The 16,212-nt window shown below is 40.8% G+C and overlaps 2 protein-coding genes across 5 annotated transcripts; both read right to left on the reverse strand.

The window, feature by feature from the left end:
* Positions 1-1,532: 1,532 nt before the first annotated feature.
* LOC107669880 (gastrula zinc finger protein XlCGF8.2DB-like) lies at positions 1,533-3,874 on the reverse strand. Of its 3 annotated transcripts, none has more exons than XM_016462310.1 (3): positions 3,743-3,874; positions 2,894-3,079; positions 1,533-2,630 (listed from the first exon to the last, which is right to left on the reverse strand). In XM_016462310.1, the coding sequence occupies exons 2-3, from the start codon at positions 2,985-2,987 to the stop codon at positions 1,609-1,611; spliced, it is 1,116 nt and encodes a 371-aa protein (XP_016317796.1). In that variant the 5' UTR covers positions 2,988-3,079; positions 3,743-3,874; the 3' UTR covers positions 1,533-1,608. The 3 variants fall into 3 exon arrangements, with proteins under 3 accessions (XP_016317796.1, XP_016317795.1, XP_016317794.1); XM_016462309.1 differs by having other exon boundaries at positions 3,704-3,874; XM_016462308.1 differs by having other exon boundaries at positions 3,629-3,874.
* An 8,401-nt stretch (positions 3,875-12,275) lies between these two features.
* Positions 12,276-15,708, reverse strand: LOC107669876 (E3 ubiquitin/ISG15 ligase TRIM25-like). 2 transcript variants are annotated; one of them, XM_016462304.1, is made up of 7 exons: positions 15,596-15,708; positions 14,711-15,308; positions 14,394-14,489; positions 13,969-14,202; positions 13,674-13,827; positions 13,518-13,577; positions 12,276-13,306 (listed from the first exon to the last, which is right to left on the reverse strand). In XM_016462304.1, exons 2-7 carry the CDS (start codon positions 15,266-15,268, stop codon positions 12,747-12,749), a joined length of 1,662 nt encoding a protein of 553 aa, XP_016317790.1. In that variant the 5' UTR covers positions 15,269-15,308; positions 15,596-15,708; the 3' UTR covers positions 12,276-12,746. The 2 variants fall into 2 exon arrangements, with proteins under 2 accessions (XP_016317790.1, XP_016317789.1); XM_016462303.1 differs by lacking the exon at positions 15,596-15,708 and having other exon boundaries at positions 14,711-15,406.
* Between the last annotated feature and the right edge of the window lie 504 nt (positions 15,709-16,212).

Consider the following 16,212-nt stretch of genomic DNA (forward strand, 5'->3'; position numbering starts at 1 on the left):
GTCTTTTTTTTTTTTTTGTATAGTCACGTGATTCACAAACATTTAACATAATATTGCTACAGTATTACTTCACATTACAACATTACTTAAAGGAGAAGTTCACTTCCAGAATGAAAATGCAGTCATCATTTACTCAACCTCCACTTGTCCCAAACCTGTATTCTTTCTTCTGTTGAACACAAAAGAAGATATTTTGAAAAATGTTGGTATCCGAATAGTTGATGGGTACCATTGACTTCCAAAGTATTTTTTTTTCTCCTTCTATGGAAGTCAATGGCGCCCATCAACTGTTCGGATACCAACATTTTTCAAAATATCTTCTTTTGTGTTCAACAGAAGAAAGAAACTCATACAGGTTTTGAACAATTGAAGGGTGAGTAAATGATGACTGAATTTGTTTTATTCTGGAAGTGATCTACACCGTTAATATCACACATAATCAGAGCTGTTGTCAGTGCAATAATAATTATATTTTTGCCATTATACAGAGCCTATAGACAACTTCCATGTTGCAGAGAAATCTGTAGATTTAAAACTTCAGTTTTTAAAAAGTTAAAAACTCAACTTGAGGGAATCGTTTCACACTGACAAATGGCTGATTGTTGTTTTATACATAAATATATTTGTGTCCAGTCTCTTTTAATTTGGGTAATTTATTTAGTCCATGCCTTAATGAGGAGGCTTTCAGTCAAATAATAAAAATACATAAATGTAAGATTCAAGTGATTCAAAACTTTTATTGTCCCCCAACATAACAGAACAAAAATCTCCACAATTCGTGTGATATTTTACATTTACATTTAGCAGACGCTTTTATCCAAAGCGACTTACAATTGAGGAACACAACAAGCGATTCATCATAAAGAGGCATCTAAACACAAGTGCTCGTAATATACAGTTTCAGTTGTTCAGATTTTACAGCAATTCAAGTTTATTGTAACTAACACATTTACTTTATCTGAATCTCATATTATTTAATTAAAACACAGGATCTCACAGTGCCACAGAATAATGCTTATATAGGTAAAATGCTTATATGTGGCCACAACACTCATATTTTATTGACTTTTCTATATCAATTTGTATTCTTCAATGCCACCTATTTCTTTGCCAGGTGCAGTGTTTTGTTTTTCTTTATGTTGTTTTGCGCCATTCTCAATTTTAATTGTATGCAATTACTTTGAATATTTGAATGTATAAATATTCGACATGTCTACAAAGCACCTGACAACTAACTAAGTGAGTGAAGTGATGTGACAACTAACCAAGTGAGTGAAGAACTAAGTGAGTGAAGTGATGTTACATGTGGCCAAGTATGGTGACCCATACTCGGAATTAGTGCATTTAACCCATCCAAAGTGCACACACACAGCAGTGAACACGCACACACCGTGAACACACACCCGGAGCAGTGGGCAGCCATTTATGCTGCGGTGCCCGGGGAGCTGTTGGGGGTTCGGTGCCTTGCTCAAGGCAGTGGTATTGAAGGTGGGAGAGAGCGCTGTACATTCACCCCCCCCACCTACAACCCCTGCCGGTACGAGCCTCGAACCCGCAACCTTTGGGTTACGAGTCCAACTCTCTAACCATTTGGCCACAACTTCCCCACTAACTGGATGGACTTGATGGAAAATGCTTTTTCATATGATTCACTAAAGAGTTTGAATGTCTAAAACTCTCTCCACACTGAGTACAGCTGTACGGCTTCTCTCCGGTATGAATTCGTTCATGTGATTTCTGTTGTGAAGACAGAGTGAAACTCTTGTCGCAATATGAGCACTTGTAGGGTTTTTCTCCAGTATGAATTTTTTGGTGGCATTTCAGTTGGCCAAGTGTAGTAAAGCCCTTCCCACACTCACAACACAAGTGATCTTTCTCACCAGTGTGGATTTTCTGGTGCAGATTACAACTGACCAACACTGAAAAACTCTTCCCACAGTAAGGACACACATAAGGCCTCTCATTTGTATGGACTTTCAGGTGTTTTTTTAGATTTGATGATGAATTAAACTCTTTACCACACTGATCACAGTTAAATGGCTTTTCTCCAGAGTGAACGCGCATGTGATCATTGAGAATAGTTGAATATTTGAAATGCTCTCCACACTGAGTACATTGGTACGGCTTCTCTCCAGTATGAACACGCTCGTGAGATTTCAGGTTTCCAGGCTGAGTGAAACTCTTGTCACAATAGGAGCACTTGTAAGGTCTTTCTCCAGTGTGAATTATTTGATGCTGTTTCAACTGGCCGGCTGTAGTAAAGCTCTTCCCACACTCACAACACACATGATCTCTCACTTCATCATGTGTTTTCTGATGCTGTTTACAACAGTCCAGCCGAGAGAAACTCTTTCCACAGACAGAACACGCGTAAGGCTTCTCATCTGAATGAACTTTCAGGTGAAGATTTAGATTTGATAACGAAGTATACTTTTTACCACATTGATCACAGTTAAATGGCTTTTCTCCAGAGTGGCGCCACAGATGATTACTGAGACCTAATTTAAGTCTGAAACTCTTTCCACACTGTGAGCACATGTGCCGCTTTTTGGATTTTCTTCGGGTTTTGAAGTTACAATGTTCCTCCTCCTCGTTTAGTTCTTGTCTTTGCTCTTTCACTTCCATCCGATCTAAAATAAACATACTAAATAGTTAAAATCAGTTCAAGTGAACATGATTTAAGAGCAGAAAGCAACAGTATATGCCAAAGGTTAGTTCTGTCATTTTCTTGATAATACAATCAAAATGTGGATAACAACTGCGATACAAGGTTATGATGCATTTTCGGTTTCATTTATCATTCATATATTTCTTATTATTTCACCAACATTAAATCTGGTGAACTGAAGCTTTCTCAGCAGGCAATAATAAAGACTCAAGAATGGACACCAACCTGTTTCTTCCTCAGTTTCTTCATAATTGTTTCTGGATGTTTCTGGATCACTCATGTCATCAATCTCTACTTTAACAAGCTCAGTCTTTACCATAGTATGACACAGATGTGGAGTTTCTCTTCTTATAGGATGATGGGAATATTGCTAACCTTCATTGGTGGTCTGTTGTGAAATGAGCACCAGATCTGCCAAATTCAAGAAGAACTCATATTGAATTACTTTAATTACATGTGTGTTTTCCGACATATAGAGTATTTTAATATGGTTGTGTGTTAGCAAAACCGGTCCATTAGAAGGTTGTTCATTTTTATGTAACCAAGGATTTTATATTCTTAAAGGAACATACAAATTAATCAGAAATCTAACATAGATAACAGAGATCTACATTTACATTACATTTATGCTTTAGCAGTCAGGAACATAAGAAATTTGTCACAAAGCCAACAATATTAGTAGTGTACAAGACCTATTAAAAAAAACTAGTCTAAGAAACAAGCGTAAGCAGAGGTTAAATTATGCAAAGAAGAGGCTTTTTTAGAGATCCACTTTATACAAAATATGAACAGACTGAATGGAGGTTGATCAAAATGAATGATTATTCGATGTAGTGAGCAATGTAGCTACTCTAGTAGTTTACAGTACGGACAAAGATCAATTCTTACATTAGAAAATAAACAATATTTTGAATAGCATTAAGCCATGAAATGAAATCTTGATAACACAGCTGCACTCACTCAGAGCCTGTACTCGCTGCCAACACAATACACTGCAATTAATAACAAACCGGGACACATAATGAGTTTCATTACATTCGTATTTCAACTCTGGAGCTGGTTAATGTCCCTAACCTCTGTAACGTTAAATCGGCATCGAATCTAACATCCGTCGAAAATATTCCACAATAGCCCTTCTTTCACTATGGTTAAAACCCTCACTTTTAGCTTTAGCCGGCGGGTTGCCAGGTGTGCGAAACAAAACCAGCCAATCCAGCCCAATAGTGCAACAGTTTGAAAGATTTCCTGTAAAACCGCGGACTTGGCAACCCTCTCCTCTGCGCATCCTGTTTGTTCTTTTGGATTTGCATGGCAAACTCGAAAACGCATTGCTGCCACCTATTGGACATTTCCGGTAACACACACACACATGCTGTATATACGTATAAAAAGATTGACTTTAAAATGACTGTTTTATAGGACATCACAACTAGGCTACTGCAAGTCTGCAAATTTTAGCAACCCACCCACTTATTTCACGCTTCAAAACCTAGTTATTGTATGTATGTATGTATGTATGTATGTACCAAGAGCTCCTAAAAAAACACAACAAATTCCTTGTGGGTTTGCACACACTTGGCGAATGAAGCTAATTCTGATTCTGATTATTGGTTTTCAAAATAAACGGTTTTTGTCATTGTGTGACACTCACTGGTCAAAATAATTAGATGTTTTTCACCAATGCGGTCAACCATGGAAATGTTAGTTATATACAATTGTTTTTCTGCTTTTTTGTTGGCACAGCTGTTTTACTACTATACAAGAATTACAGTTTTGTCTAGCTGAATGCTGTTGTGTATCACACTTTTTAGATACAGATTTCAACATCAGGTAAAAGTTAACTGAGATAAGTCAATACACAGAGAGAAGTCTTTAGTACACATAAAAATAATATGCACAATTGCATTGATACAGTACTTTTATTTTTGTATCAATGTTACAACAGAAAAGTCACATTTGCATGTCAATTTAAACACCAACACACTATACAAACATTTTCCTCATACTGCAAGAGAAATATAGAAAATGTAAAGATATAATAGCAATCACATTGTGTTATATTATCTTGGCATTAAAAAGTGCAGCCGAGTTCGGCATTTTATTTGGACTTTGCAGTAATACATAATATGTAAATTTATATTTATATATATATATGTGAGACAGTGGTAGGATATTGTGGTTAGTGGTAATTAATGCAGCTATGCTCAATATTCAGCTCACTTCTTCGCACAACACCACAATACTCCCCAAAATAAATCAAAATTCATGGAAAATGCAACAGTCACACACACACACACACACACACACAGAGAGATAATTACTCAGATATGTCAAATTAAGTAAATTTATTAAACATGTTAATGCAATAATGCAATCCCAAAAGCATTTTTTTCTTCACAGAAGTTAGTAAATTTAGTGACATTGTTATTGTAGAACACTTCTCAAATCTGATCATGATTTTCTGAATTTGAATTATTATTAGTATTATTGCCAGTAGGCTTTAATTTCAGAATTAGTTCACACAATAATGAAAACCTTTCTGTGAAACTCAAGAGGACATGACGAGCTAAAGTTGACACCTTTTGTCTTAATCATGAACCTTTAATAGTCTTGGTTTTATCGTACAGGATAGAGAAGAGTATACAAAAAATTTGAGCAAGTTTAAGAAATTTTGTTTGTCTTTTATTTCTGGTCTTTGAGAATTCCCCTCTGCTCTATGATCCTGACAGAACCTGATGCAACCCCAAATGCAGGGTAGAGGGGTTCAGTGAATGAGGTCTGGACTCTGTGTAGTAGAGTCATTGTGTCAGAGACGCTGTAGAAGCACAGAGTTCCTGCTTTGTGATCCAGATACACTCCTATTCTAGAGGAGGGGACATCACGAATAAGGACGTGCTCTTTATCATGTCTGAAATAGAAATTCTGTTGACAGTGGGTCACTCTCCATGACTTATTATTAAACCCCAGTCTGCAATCATCAGTTTTTCCTTTACGACTAATTCCTCTGTAGGAAACTGCTACAGACCAGTCGTCCCCACTGCACTCAACCTCCCAGTAACAGCGACTGTACAAACCCTCTCTACACAGGACATTCATATATTTATCAAATCGTTCTGGGTGATCAGGATATTGCTGGACTTTATCTGAATATGATGCTTTTCTGTTCCCTTCTGACAGGATGATTTTTTTTTGTGCAGTGTTTGGATCCAGTTGAAGTTGACAGAAATCTGATGAAAATGGAGGGACAAATAAATATTCAAATAAACTACTACCCACCACCCCTCCACTCAAAATGATAAATTTTAATATCAATGTTATTGATAACAATAAACATATACATTATTTGATATATTTTTTAAAGGGGTCATATGATGTTGCTAAAAAGAACATTATTTTGTGTATTTGGTGTAATGAAATGTGATTATTCTTTGCAACTTTACAGATCTTCTTTATGCACCAAGAGCTTGTAACACTCCAAAGAGAAAGGAAAAATTGAAATCGCATCATATGACCCCTTTAACAGATAATATAAATAGATATTAAATATAATTATTTTTCATCATTCAGCAATTGCTCGAAGAAACAAAGTATAAAAATAAAACAACTTACACTGCAAAAATTCATTTGGAGTTTTAGGTTCGGGAGATGCTGAAACATGGACGTTTGACACTAAAGCAGGGCAAGAAACACAATCAAATGTTTAATTTATAAATTAAATCTAAAATGTTATGAATGAAGCAACACATATTATTATTTATTTTAAATAATGATTAAAAAATTGAGACCTTCTCGAGATATTCTGGCTGTTTGCTGTTGACAGACGTCCTCCAAAACCTCTCTGAATGCTGAGATTGAAATGTCTTTGAAAGACAGATGAGTGTGTTGAGTGAAGCTGGGAACGTCTTCATATGAGGGTAAAACACACACAGACTGACAGCTCTGAAATGAGAAAAATAATTCTGACTTAGTTTGTGAAGCACAAAATATCTTTCCACACCATAAAATGAGCATTAAAGTGTTTCATTTCAATATTTTTGCATCGTTACCTTCAGACAGTGGATCTGATCATCAGTAATCAGAAGTTTCTCAATCTCTGCTTGTCTTTTTCTGAGTTCTGTCAGCTCTTGATGCAGATGTTTGTGAAGTTTCTCTGCTCGATCTATCTCCGTCTTCTCCTGATCTCTGATCTGCTCTTTAATCTCAGAGCGTTTCTTCTCCAGAGAGCAGATGAGCTCAGTGAAGACCTTCTCGATGTTCTCCACGGCCTCTTCTGCTGAACTCTGTTGGACAGGAACAACAGCCTAAATACTGTATTTATGTGACCAATATCAATTAATTTTGTCATAGTTCTCGTCCAAATCAAAACAGTCAAATGAACTAGCAAAATCAAAATGTCACCAGTTTATTATGCCTCTCTTTTATTACTATTTTGCCTCTTTTTTTAACTTGCATCTTGTGATACTCACTTTAAAAGACTTCACAGCTTCACTGATTTCCTGCTCACCTCTTACTCGGCCATTTCTTTGCAGATAGTTTATATAGCTCTAATAGAAACTGCTCTGCCAAAAGTAAATCATTGAAGAAAGAGAACGTAAATCCACATGTAAATCATTAATGAAAGAGCACGTCTACAAATCTAAAACATGCTTACACTTTTGTGTATTAAACAGTCATCTGAAAAGTGTTTCACCCATAACCAAAAGAATAAACATACATCATCCAGATTAACATATAATTAGGAGCACATACAATAATTACTGAATGCTCTTTTTTACCACAAGCAAAAAGACATAGGTAAAACCATTATTTATGTTTCTATGATGTTTTTACCTGTTTTGACAGAAAAGTCAAATATTCACTCCTTTACCCCGACTAGAACAGCAGAGGCTCATGTAGCAGGGATAGGTTTCGTTTCTTGTGAATCTACACGCTTCCTGGTTTTCAATGTGCAAATGTGTGCATTTCACGAGACAGAGAAAGAAAAGACCAAGAATGTGAAGGAGATTATAAACATGTTTGTGAGGCTGTGACTTTGCAGTTTTGTTGCTCCTCCCTCTGTACTGTGCTCAAAATCGCTCTCGGTTACGTAACCTCGGTTCCCTGAGATGAGGGAATGAGACACTGCTATGGGGACTACCCTTTTCTCCAAATACTACTGAAGCCTTATTGAATCACGCCAGTGAAACTGGCCAATAAGAGCAATGTCTCGTTCCCTCATCTCAGGGAACCGAGGTTACATTCCCTTTCGATTCGGTCACTCTACATTGCTATGGGAACGTATAAAATCCCGCCGTGTCACAGCGATGGAGCCTGGCTCGACTAAGTATGTAAAGTTTCACATACAGAATCGTAATGAGAGCGGCAATGATATTGGCGCTCTTGTTAAACACAGCTCAGGTCTACAGGACCTAGTCGAAACCATGTAAAAGTCAAGGGGGGTGCGGCAACTAGAAGATGCCGCGTCACACCAGGGGCGGAGTTAACGCCGGTGAAACAGAGAATGTGAAATGGCGGCGTCACGAGGGCCCACGAGGACGCGAGTCCGCGGGTTGAGTGGGCCCGAACCCCTATAGGCCATTTCACGCCCTTAGAGCCATAAGCCAAAGCATTTGCGTCGACGATCCAGAGTGACAGCCTTTGCTTGGACACAGGCAGGCCTTTTGTGTGCCCTCCAAAGCATACAAATAGCTGGTCCGAGAGCCTGAACTGTCTACAGCGCTCGGTATAAATGCGCACCGCACGTACAGGGCACACCAAAAGTGCATTAAGCGGCTCTGGCCCGGCCAGTGTTTCGGGATGGAAAGCAGATAGTGTTAAGACCTGCGCTTTAAATGGAGTCGAAAGCACTTTAGGCACATAACCCTTCCTAGGCTTTAAGTTGAGTCTGCAATCACCTGGCCCGAACTCAATACACGAGTCGTCAACTGACAGCGCCTGCAGGTCCCCAACTCGCTTAACAGAGGCCAGCGCGAGCAGGAGCGCTGTCTTGAGAGAGAGCGCACGCAAGCTCGCTGATTGTATGGGCTCGAACTGGCTTTTTTTTTTTGGGCTCTTGAAGAAAGGCAAGAATTATTGGTATTGGGTAGTTGAATGGGTCTTCACCCCCGCGACCCGCACCAATTTGTGAAAACTCTCCATTTATGTGCGTAGAGACGTCTAGTGGAAGGAGCCCTAGCCTCAGAGATAGTATTCAACACGCGCTGAGGAAGTGCATCTGTTACCAAACATTCTCTGTTTCAAGCTCTGTCGAGCGGCCAGACTGGGGCTACCAGCATCTCCACCAGTTCTGGAAACCATGGCTGATTGGGCCATTTCGGTGCCACTAACAGAACAGATTCCCTTTCCTCTCTGATTTTGCAAACCATGCGAGGCAGAAGTTTCACTGGAGGAAAAGCATACTTGCGTACTTTCGGCCAGCTGTGAGCTAGTGCATCCACTCCCAGGGGAGAGTGTTCTCCGCTGACGTGAAGAGATCCACCTCCGCCCTGCCGAATACACTCCAAATCATATTGACTGTCAGAGGGTGTAATCTCCACTCTCCGTGGATTACCCCGCCCTTCGACAATAAATCCACACCGTAATTCAGTCATCCGGGGACATGTACTGCCCGGATGGAGAGGAGGTGTCAATCTGCACACAGAAGAAGGTCTCTCGCCAGCCGCAGCAGCGGGCGCGAGCTCACACCCCCTTGGTGATTTATAAACGCTACCACTGTCATGCTGTCCGTCCTGATGAGAACGTGACGGTGGAGAATGTCCGGGAGAAAGCACTCGAGCGCTAGGTGTACAGCACGGACCTCCAGACAGTTTATGTGCCACAACTTCTAAGTTTCTGACCACGTCCTGAAGGCTGGTCTGCCGTCGCATACGGCTCCCCAGCCCGTGCTCAAATGCATCTGTTGTAACAGTCTTTCTCCTGATCACTTGGCCAGTAAGAACACCCCGGCAATACAGAGTCATTTCGCGGCAAGGGGTCACTGCATCCTAGCAGTCGCGCGTCACTTTGATGCGCAAGGTGCCCGTGCGCCATGCGCTCTGTGGCACCCGGCCCTTTAGCCAGAGCTGAAGCGGTTGCATATGTAGGAGCCCTAGTTTGCACACTGTCGAAGCGGCAGCCATCTGGCCAAGTGTCCTCTGAAAGCATTTCAGCGGGGGGGAGGGCCCTAACTTGAAGACTGCAAGAGAGCTGATCAGTTTTTGTGAGCCCTCCTCCGACAGACACGCTCGCATATTGATTGAATTCAGCTCCACTCCTAAAAAGGAGATGTTCTGGCTCGGTACCAGCATGCTCTTTTGCATATTCACAGTCAGCCCTAAGCTCTGAAGATGAGCGAGGAGTCTGAGCTTGTCGGTGAGCAGCGCGCTCTCTGATTGGGCTAAGACTAGCCAATCGTCGAGACAGTTCAGGATGTGCATTCCGCTCTGCTTCAGAGGAGAGAGAGCGGCATCCATGAATTTTGTAAACGTACGAGGGGCCAGGGATAAACCGAAGGGTAGGACCGTGAATTGGTGCGCTATCCCCTCGAATGTAAATCTCAGGAAACGCCTGTGGCGAGGGACTAGCTGAATGTCAAAATAAGCATCCTTTAAATCCACAGAGATAAACCAATCTCTCGGTCTGATGTGTGAGAGGATTTGTCTCAGCGTAATCATTTTGAACGAGCGCTTTGAAAGCGCGCGATTCAGTGGTCTCAGGTCCAAAGAGTCCACCGTCTTTGGTACCAGAAAATAGCGACTGTAGAAGCCGCTCTAGCGGAACGCGGCTTTGATTCCAGTGCCGGTGGCCTGCCATCTCTGTCAGGGCGGGGTCTCTGGCCCTTCGAGCCTTGATGGCGCTTCGGCCAAGGCTGTCTTGGTCTCACCGCCGGCTCATGTTCACGCCGAACAGCAGCAGAAGAGGAGTGCGGTCTTCCCGCGTGCTGCGCTGAGGAGGAGCAGGAACACGCAGAAGGGTTCGCGCCGGCGCGCTTTGGCAGGAAGTGGTTAATAGCCTTCGACTGTTTCTGCGCTTCAACGAAGCGCTCCATGAACGTCTCTACTGCTGCTCCGAAGAGACCTGAGGGATTCACAGGAGCATCCAGAAAGGCCGTTTTTTCCGAGTCCTTTAACTCGGTCAGAGTAAGCCACAGGTGACGATCTAGCATCACAAGATTCCCCATGTTGCGGCCGATTGTTCGAGCTGTCACCTTCGTCGCTCTGAGGGCCAGATCCGTGGCGCGTCAGAGCTCTTTGAACATTTCAGGGTCCGGCCCGTCCTCATCCAGAGACTTGAGCAGCTTGGCCTGATACACCTGGAGTATCGCCATCACGTGCATTGCTAAAGCTGCTTGGCCCGCTGCGGAGAAAGCCTTGCCGGCGAAGTTTGCAGTGGCGCGGCAAGGTTTAGAGGGGAGAGACGCGTTGTTTCTCACTCTCCAGTTCGCTGCGGCTGAAGGACAGAGATGGGCAGCGACGGCTTCTTCCACGGGGGGATTTTAAAATACACCACTTGGTCAGCGCCGTCCACAGAAGACAGGAGGGAGGATCCCAGGTTGTGCACTCGACTGGTGAGCGGCGCGTTCCACAACTTCGTTATCTCATCATGTCCTTTCGGCCGTGATCCGACTGGAGGTACCACTCGTCCAGACGGCTTCTGGCCGGCTCGGCAGGAGGCGCCCACTCCAAACCGAGCTCATCAACTGCCTTGGACAGGACCCTAAGGAGCTCGACATCACTATGATGGAGGTCCCCCGCGTCGCTGCCGTGGGGCGCAGTGTAATCCAGCGGGCTTGTTAGACCACTCCTCTCTCGCAGACGCTGCCACCGAAATGGCATCATCCTCCTCTTCAGCGCCCGAAGGAGAGGCAATCGCGAGTCATCCTTGTTTCCGAAGCTCATCGGAACACAGCAGGGGAAGAGAAGGCGTGTCCGCTGCAGCGTGTAGATCACAGTGAGTAGTCTTGCTGATAGGCTTCTTGCTTCTCGTAGAAGGTTGGCTGAAGAAAAAGATTCTGAATAGATGACGTACAAGCACTGCTTCATATAGAGTGGGAGCCCCTCATATTTCGCGCGCTTGAACGCCATTGGCCAGTTTCACTGATGTGATTCTATAAGGCTTCAGTAGTATTTGGAGGAAAGGGTAATTCCCATAGCAATGTAGAGTGACCGAATCGAAAGGGAACATAACATATCTCTCCATACCAATAATCAGACTAGTAAAGTAATGTGTCTAATAACAGATCAAACATGTTTCTTTGCTTTAACTGCTACAAACACATTTCAAGCCATCTGTGTGTACAATGATGAAATTATTGATGATTTCAGTTCAATAAACACCACCGTTGGCATCAAACTTATAAAGATTAAAAAGTGATGCTTCTTGGTCATAAGACGAGCAGATATTCATTCAGCTGCTGTGGAGAAAAAACAACAATCACAGACAATCTCACAGATTATGGATTCTTGAGACAAAATATTTCCCAAAACAGCCATATTTCCACTTTAAAATCTGATGATCATTCAAATGTTATTTAAACACAAATGCAATATTTCATTCTGTTTTATTTGATCAAGATTACATTAGTAACTACATGAATAAAATTTGAGAACAAAACTTTGAGGTTGTCTTGAGAAAGCCTAATCTGAAAGTTTGAAGAAGTTGTAAAAGCTTGAAGATAGATATCAATGTTTTTGAGAGGCCAAGCCACAGTCCAGACCTGAATCCAATTTATATTTTTGGGGAGAGAACCGAAAACCAGAGTGATGGCAAGGAAACCTTCCAACCTCAATGTCCTGGGGATCACTGCAAAAGAGTAGTGGTCCAAAATCCCAGTGGAAATGTGCAAAAAAAAATTTGTCACCAATCATAAAAACATACAAATGTTTGACAGCCGTGAATAAAAATAAAAGCTTTGCCACTGATTATTGACAAAGGTTTTGTCAAAAGGTTAAAAAAAAGAGCTAACATTCTTCGTTAATATCTCTAACACAATGTCTTACTTTTGTCACCTTTTTGTGTAATTTCCAGCCAGAAGATGCCTATGTGTCATAAAAAATTCACCATAATTAAAAATTTGGCCTGGGTATGAATAAGTTGGGGCTTAAATGTATATTTCTTTCTGGTCTGTCTGAACTCTTCTCTGTCTTATAATCCTGACAGACGAACCATGTAAAACCCCACATGCAGGGTAGAGGGGTTCAGTGAATGAGGTCGGGACTCTGTGTAGTAGAGTCATTGTGTCAGAGACGCGGTAGAAGCACAGAGTTCCTGCTCTGTGATCCAGATACACTCCTATTCTAGAGGAAGGGACAGCAATGATATAAACATGCTCATTATTATGTATGAAATTTACATTCTGCTGAGAGCGGGACAATCTCCAGGATATTTTGTTGAAGCCAAGTTTACAGTCACCACTGTTTCCTTTACGCCCAATTCCTTTGTAACAAACTGCTACAGCCCAGTCGTCCCCACAGCACTCAACCTCCCAGTAACAGCGACCGTACAAACCCTCTCTACACAAGATGTAGGGAAACCCATCAAATCGCTCTGGGTGATCAGGATATTGCTGGACTTCATTTGAATATGATGCTTTTCTGTTGTCTTCTGACAAGATGATTTTTTTGTGTGCAGTGTTTGGATCCAGTTTCAGTTGACAGAAATCTGAAGAAAATGGGGTGACAAATAAATATTCAAATAAATTACTGCCCACCACCCCATGCTCAAAGTATCACATTTTAATAACAAATGATTAAAATAGATAGATACATTTATTTTATACTTTTCAACACATAATAGAAATAGTTAATAGACATTATTAACTATCATTCAACAGTTGTGTGGAAACAATGTATAAAAATAAAACTCAACTTACACTGCAAAAATTCATTTGGAGTTTTAGGTTCTGGAGACTCTGAAACATGGACGTTTGACACTAAAGACGAGGCAAGAAACACAATCAAATGTTTAATTTACATACAATTTATATAACACCTTTTTAGACTAAAACAGCATTTAATAAGAAAAAAACCTTCTCGAGAAATTCTGGCTGTTTGCTGTTGACAGACGTCCTCCAAAACCTCTCTGAATGCTGAGATTGAAATGTCTTTAAAAGACAGATGAGTGTGTTGAGTGAAGCTGGGAACGTCTTCATATGAGGGTAAAACACACACAGACTGACAGCTCTGAAATCACAATAATAATTCAGCCTTAATTTGTGACACACAAGTGACTGTTTCCACTAAATAAAAGAAATAGAAAAGGCATAGAACAATGAATGCTGATCACCCTATTATCATGCATGATTATTAAAGGACTTTTATTACCTTCAGACAGTGGATCTGATCATCAGTAATCAGAAGTTTCTCAATCTCTGCTTGTCTTTTTCTGAGTTCTGTCAGCTCTTGATCCAGATGTTTGTGAAGTTTCTCTGCTCGATCTATCTCAGTCTTCTCCTGATCTCTGATCTGCTCTTTAATCTCAGAGCGTTTCTTCTCCAGAGAGCAGATGAGCTCAGTGAAGACCTTCTCGATGTTCTCCACGGCCTCTTCTGCTGAACTCTGTTGGAGACACAAAACTGTGATCATGCAGGTCATTGTTGTGACTCAATGTGGCACAACAGCCAAAATAATGCAATTTAACTGAGCAATTATTTTTCTGCAAATGGTCAACCCAGTCAAATAAAGTTGCTTCTGTTCTATACAATGGTGATTCTATAATCTATTCTATAATAAAAGTTGAAGACACATACTTTAAGAAGCTTCACAGCTTCTCTGATTTCCCGCTGGCCTCTGTCTCGCTCCTGGATCAGCTTTTGACACGCCTCCTTTATCATCTTTAACTCTTTCTGAGGATGTGAACATGCAGAAATGAAATTAAAAAATAAATAAACCGGTAAACAGAAATCCTTTTCAGCCTGGTAAAGGGTGTAACACAGTGAGTCGTAATTACAGCTTATAAATATATGCAATGTAATAATAATATTATTATTATTATTTTATTTTAAAAATATATTATTACTATTAAAGTATAGTCTGCATGTTTTTTTATAATTATTGTTGATATTACCTTTTTACTAGTCCATTCTGAATCCACAGACACCACATTGTGTCCTTTATGATTATCAGTACACATGCAACAAATGCACTGATCATCATCCTGACAGTAAATCTGCAGAGGTTTCCCATGACTGAGGCAGACGTTCTCCTGAATATTTCTGGAGGCTTCGACTAGTTTGTGCTTCATAAACGCAGGAGATTGATAGTGAAGCTGCAGGTGAGTTTGACAGAAGGAGGCCAAGCACTGCAGACAGGACTTTACAGCTCTCTTCTTCTCTGTAGTGCAAACATCACACTCCACAGCAGCCGTTTGTAGAGACGTCTTCTGCAGCGTCTCCATCATCTCTGCTATCAGAGTGTTCTTCTTCAGTAGAGGTCTCTGACTGAAGCTCTCTCTGCATTGGGGACAGCGGTACGGCGGCTCCTGCTCCTTCTGGCCCCAGCAGTCAGTAATGCAGCTCATACAGTAACTGTGTCCACAGGGAATCGTCACCGGCTCCTTCAGCCGATCCAAACAGACTGAACAGATGAACTGATCCTCATACTGACTCGCTGCAGACTCGGCCATTTCTTTGCAGATAGTTTATATAGCTCTAATAGAAACTGCTCTGCCAGAAGTAAATCATTGAAGAAAGAGAACGTAAATCCACATGTAAATCATTAATGAATAAGCACGTCTAAAAATCTACAAATTGCTTAAAGTTTTGTGTATAATTATAAAAGAATAATCCTTAACGCTTTACCCGTGATCAAAAGAATAAACATATGACATCGAGACTAACGTAGTATTATTATTAAACATGCAGGCCTACGGTAGAAGACTAATTTCATGCATTTTTTTCAAGGCAAGGAAAAAAACATAGGTAAAATCATTATTTAACGTTTATGTTCTTACCTGTTTTTGATTATCTTACCTGTTTTTACAAAATAAAAAGTCAAATTCCCTACTTAAAGCTTTAAGCGAACAAGAAGAGCGTGGATCCAGAGGCTCCTGTAGCAGGGAAATTGGTTTCGTTTCTCTTGAATCCACACACTTCCTGTTTTGCTCAGAATTATACTATATCTCTTGACACCAACTGCAGTAGCCAAAGAACGCAAAACTCACTACGAAACAGCGGAATGGAGCATTCAACCACTTATCAAAGTTACAAAAAATTTCATTTAAAAAAGCAAGAAAAGGGTTGATTTGGCATTAAACGACAACTTACTGTAATCAAACCTATACCTTAAAACATAACATTTACTTACCTTATCTGTCACGTAGTAACGACAACGGTAAATTAAGATATTCTCCCATAGTATAGTACAACGTCACGAAGTAGCAGTTAAAGTCGCTCCTGCACAATAGAATGGTGTCCAATAACAGATTAAAAAAAAAAATGTTTATTTGTTTTAACTGCTGCTAATCGTCCAACCATCTGTGTGTGATATGATTAAATCATTGGTGATTTCATGTTGGCTGGACACAATGACATTGGCAAACCTATACAGAAAACATGTCTTGTTTAAAAA

This window comes from Sinocyclocheilus anshuiensis, unplaced genomic scaffold (genome assembly GCF_001515605.1).
Source record: "Sinocyclocheilus anshuiensis isolate Anshui unplaced genomic scaffold, SAMN03320099.WGS_v1.1 scaffold272, whole genome shotgun sequence".
Lineage (NCBI taxonomy): Eukaryota > Metazoa > Chordata > Actinopteri > Cypriniformes > Cyprinidae > Sinocyclocheilus > Sinocyclocheilus anshuiensis.

Coding starts and splice junctions, on each gene's coding strand:
- LOC107669880 (XM_016462310.1), bottom strand. CDS start 2,987: ATGGTAAAGACTGAGCTTGTTAAAGTAGAGATTGATGACATGAGTGAT. Junction 2,631..2,893: donor AGAAACTGAGGAAGAAACAG/GTTGGTGTCCAT, acceptor TGTTTATTTTAG/ATCGGATGGAAGTGAAAGAG.
- LOC107669876 (XM_016462304.1), bottom strand. CDS start 15,268: ATGGCCGAGTCTGCAGCGAGTCAGTATGAGGATCAGTTCATCTGTTCA. Junction 14,490..14,710: donor CAGAATGGACTAGTAAAAAG/GTAATATCAACA, acceptor TCACATCCTCAG/AAAGAGTTAAAGATGATAAA. Junction 13,828..13,968: donor ATCAGATCCACTGTCTGAAG/GTAATAAAAGTC, acceptor TTGTGATTTCAG/AGCTGTCAGTCTGTGTGTGT.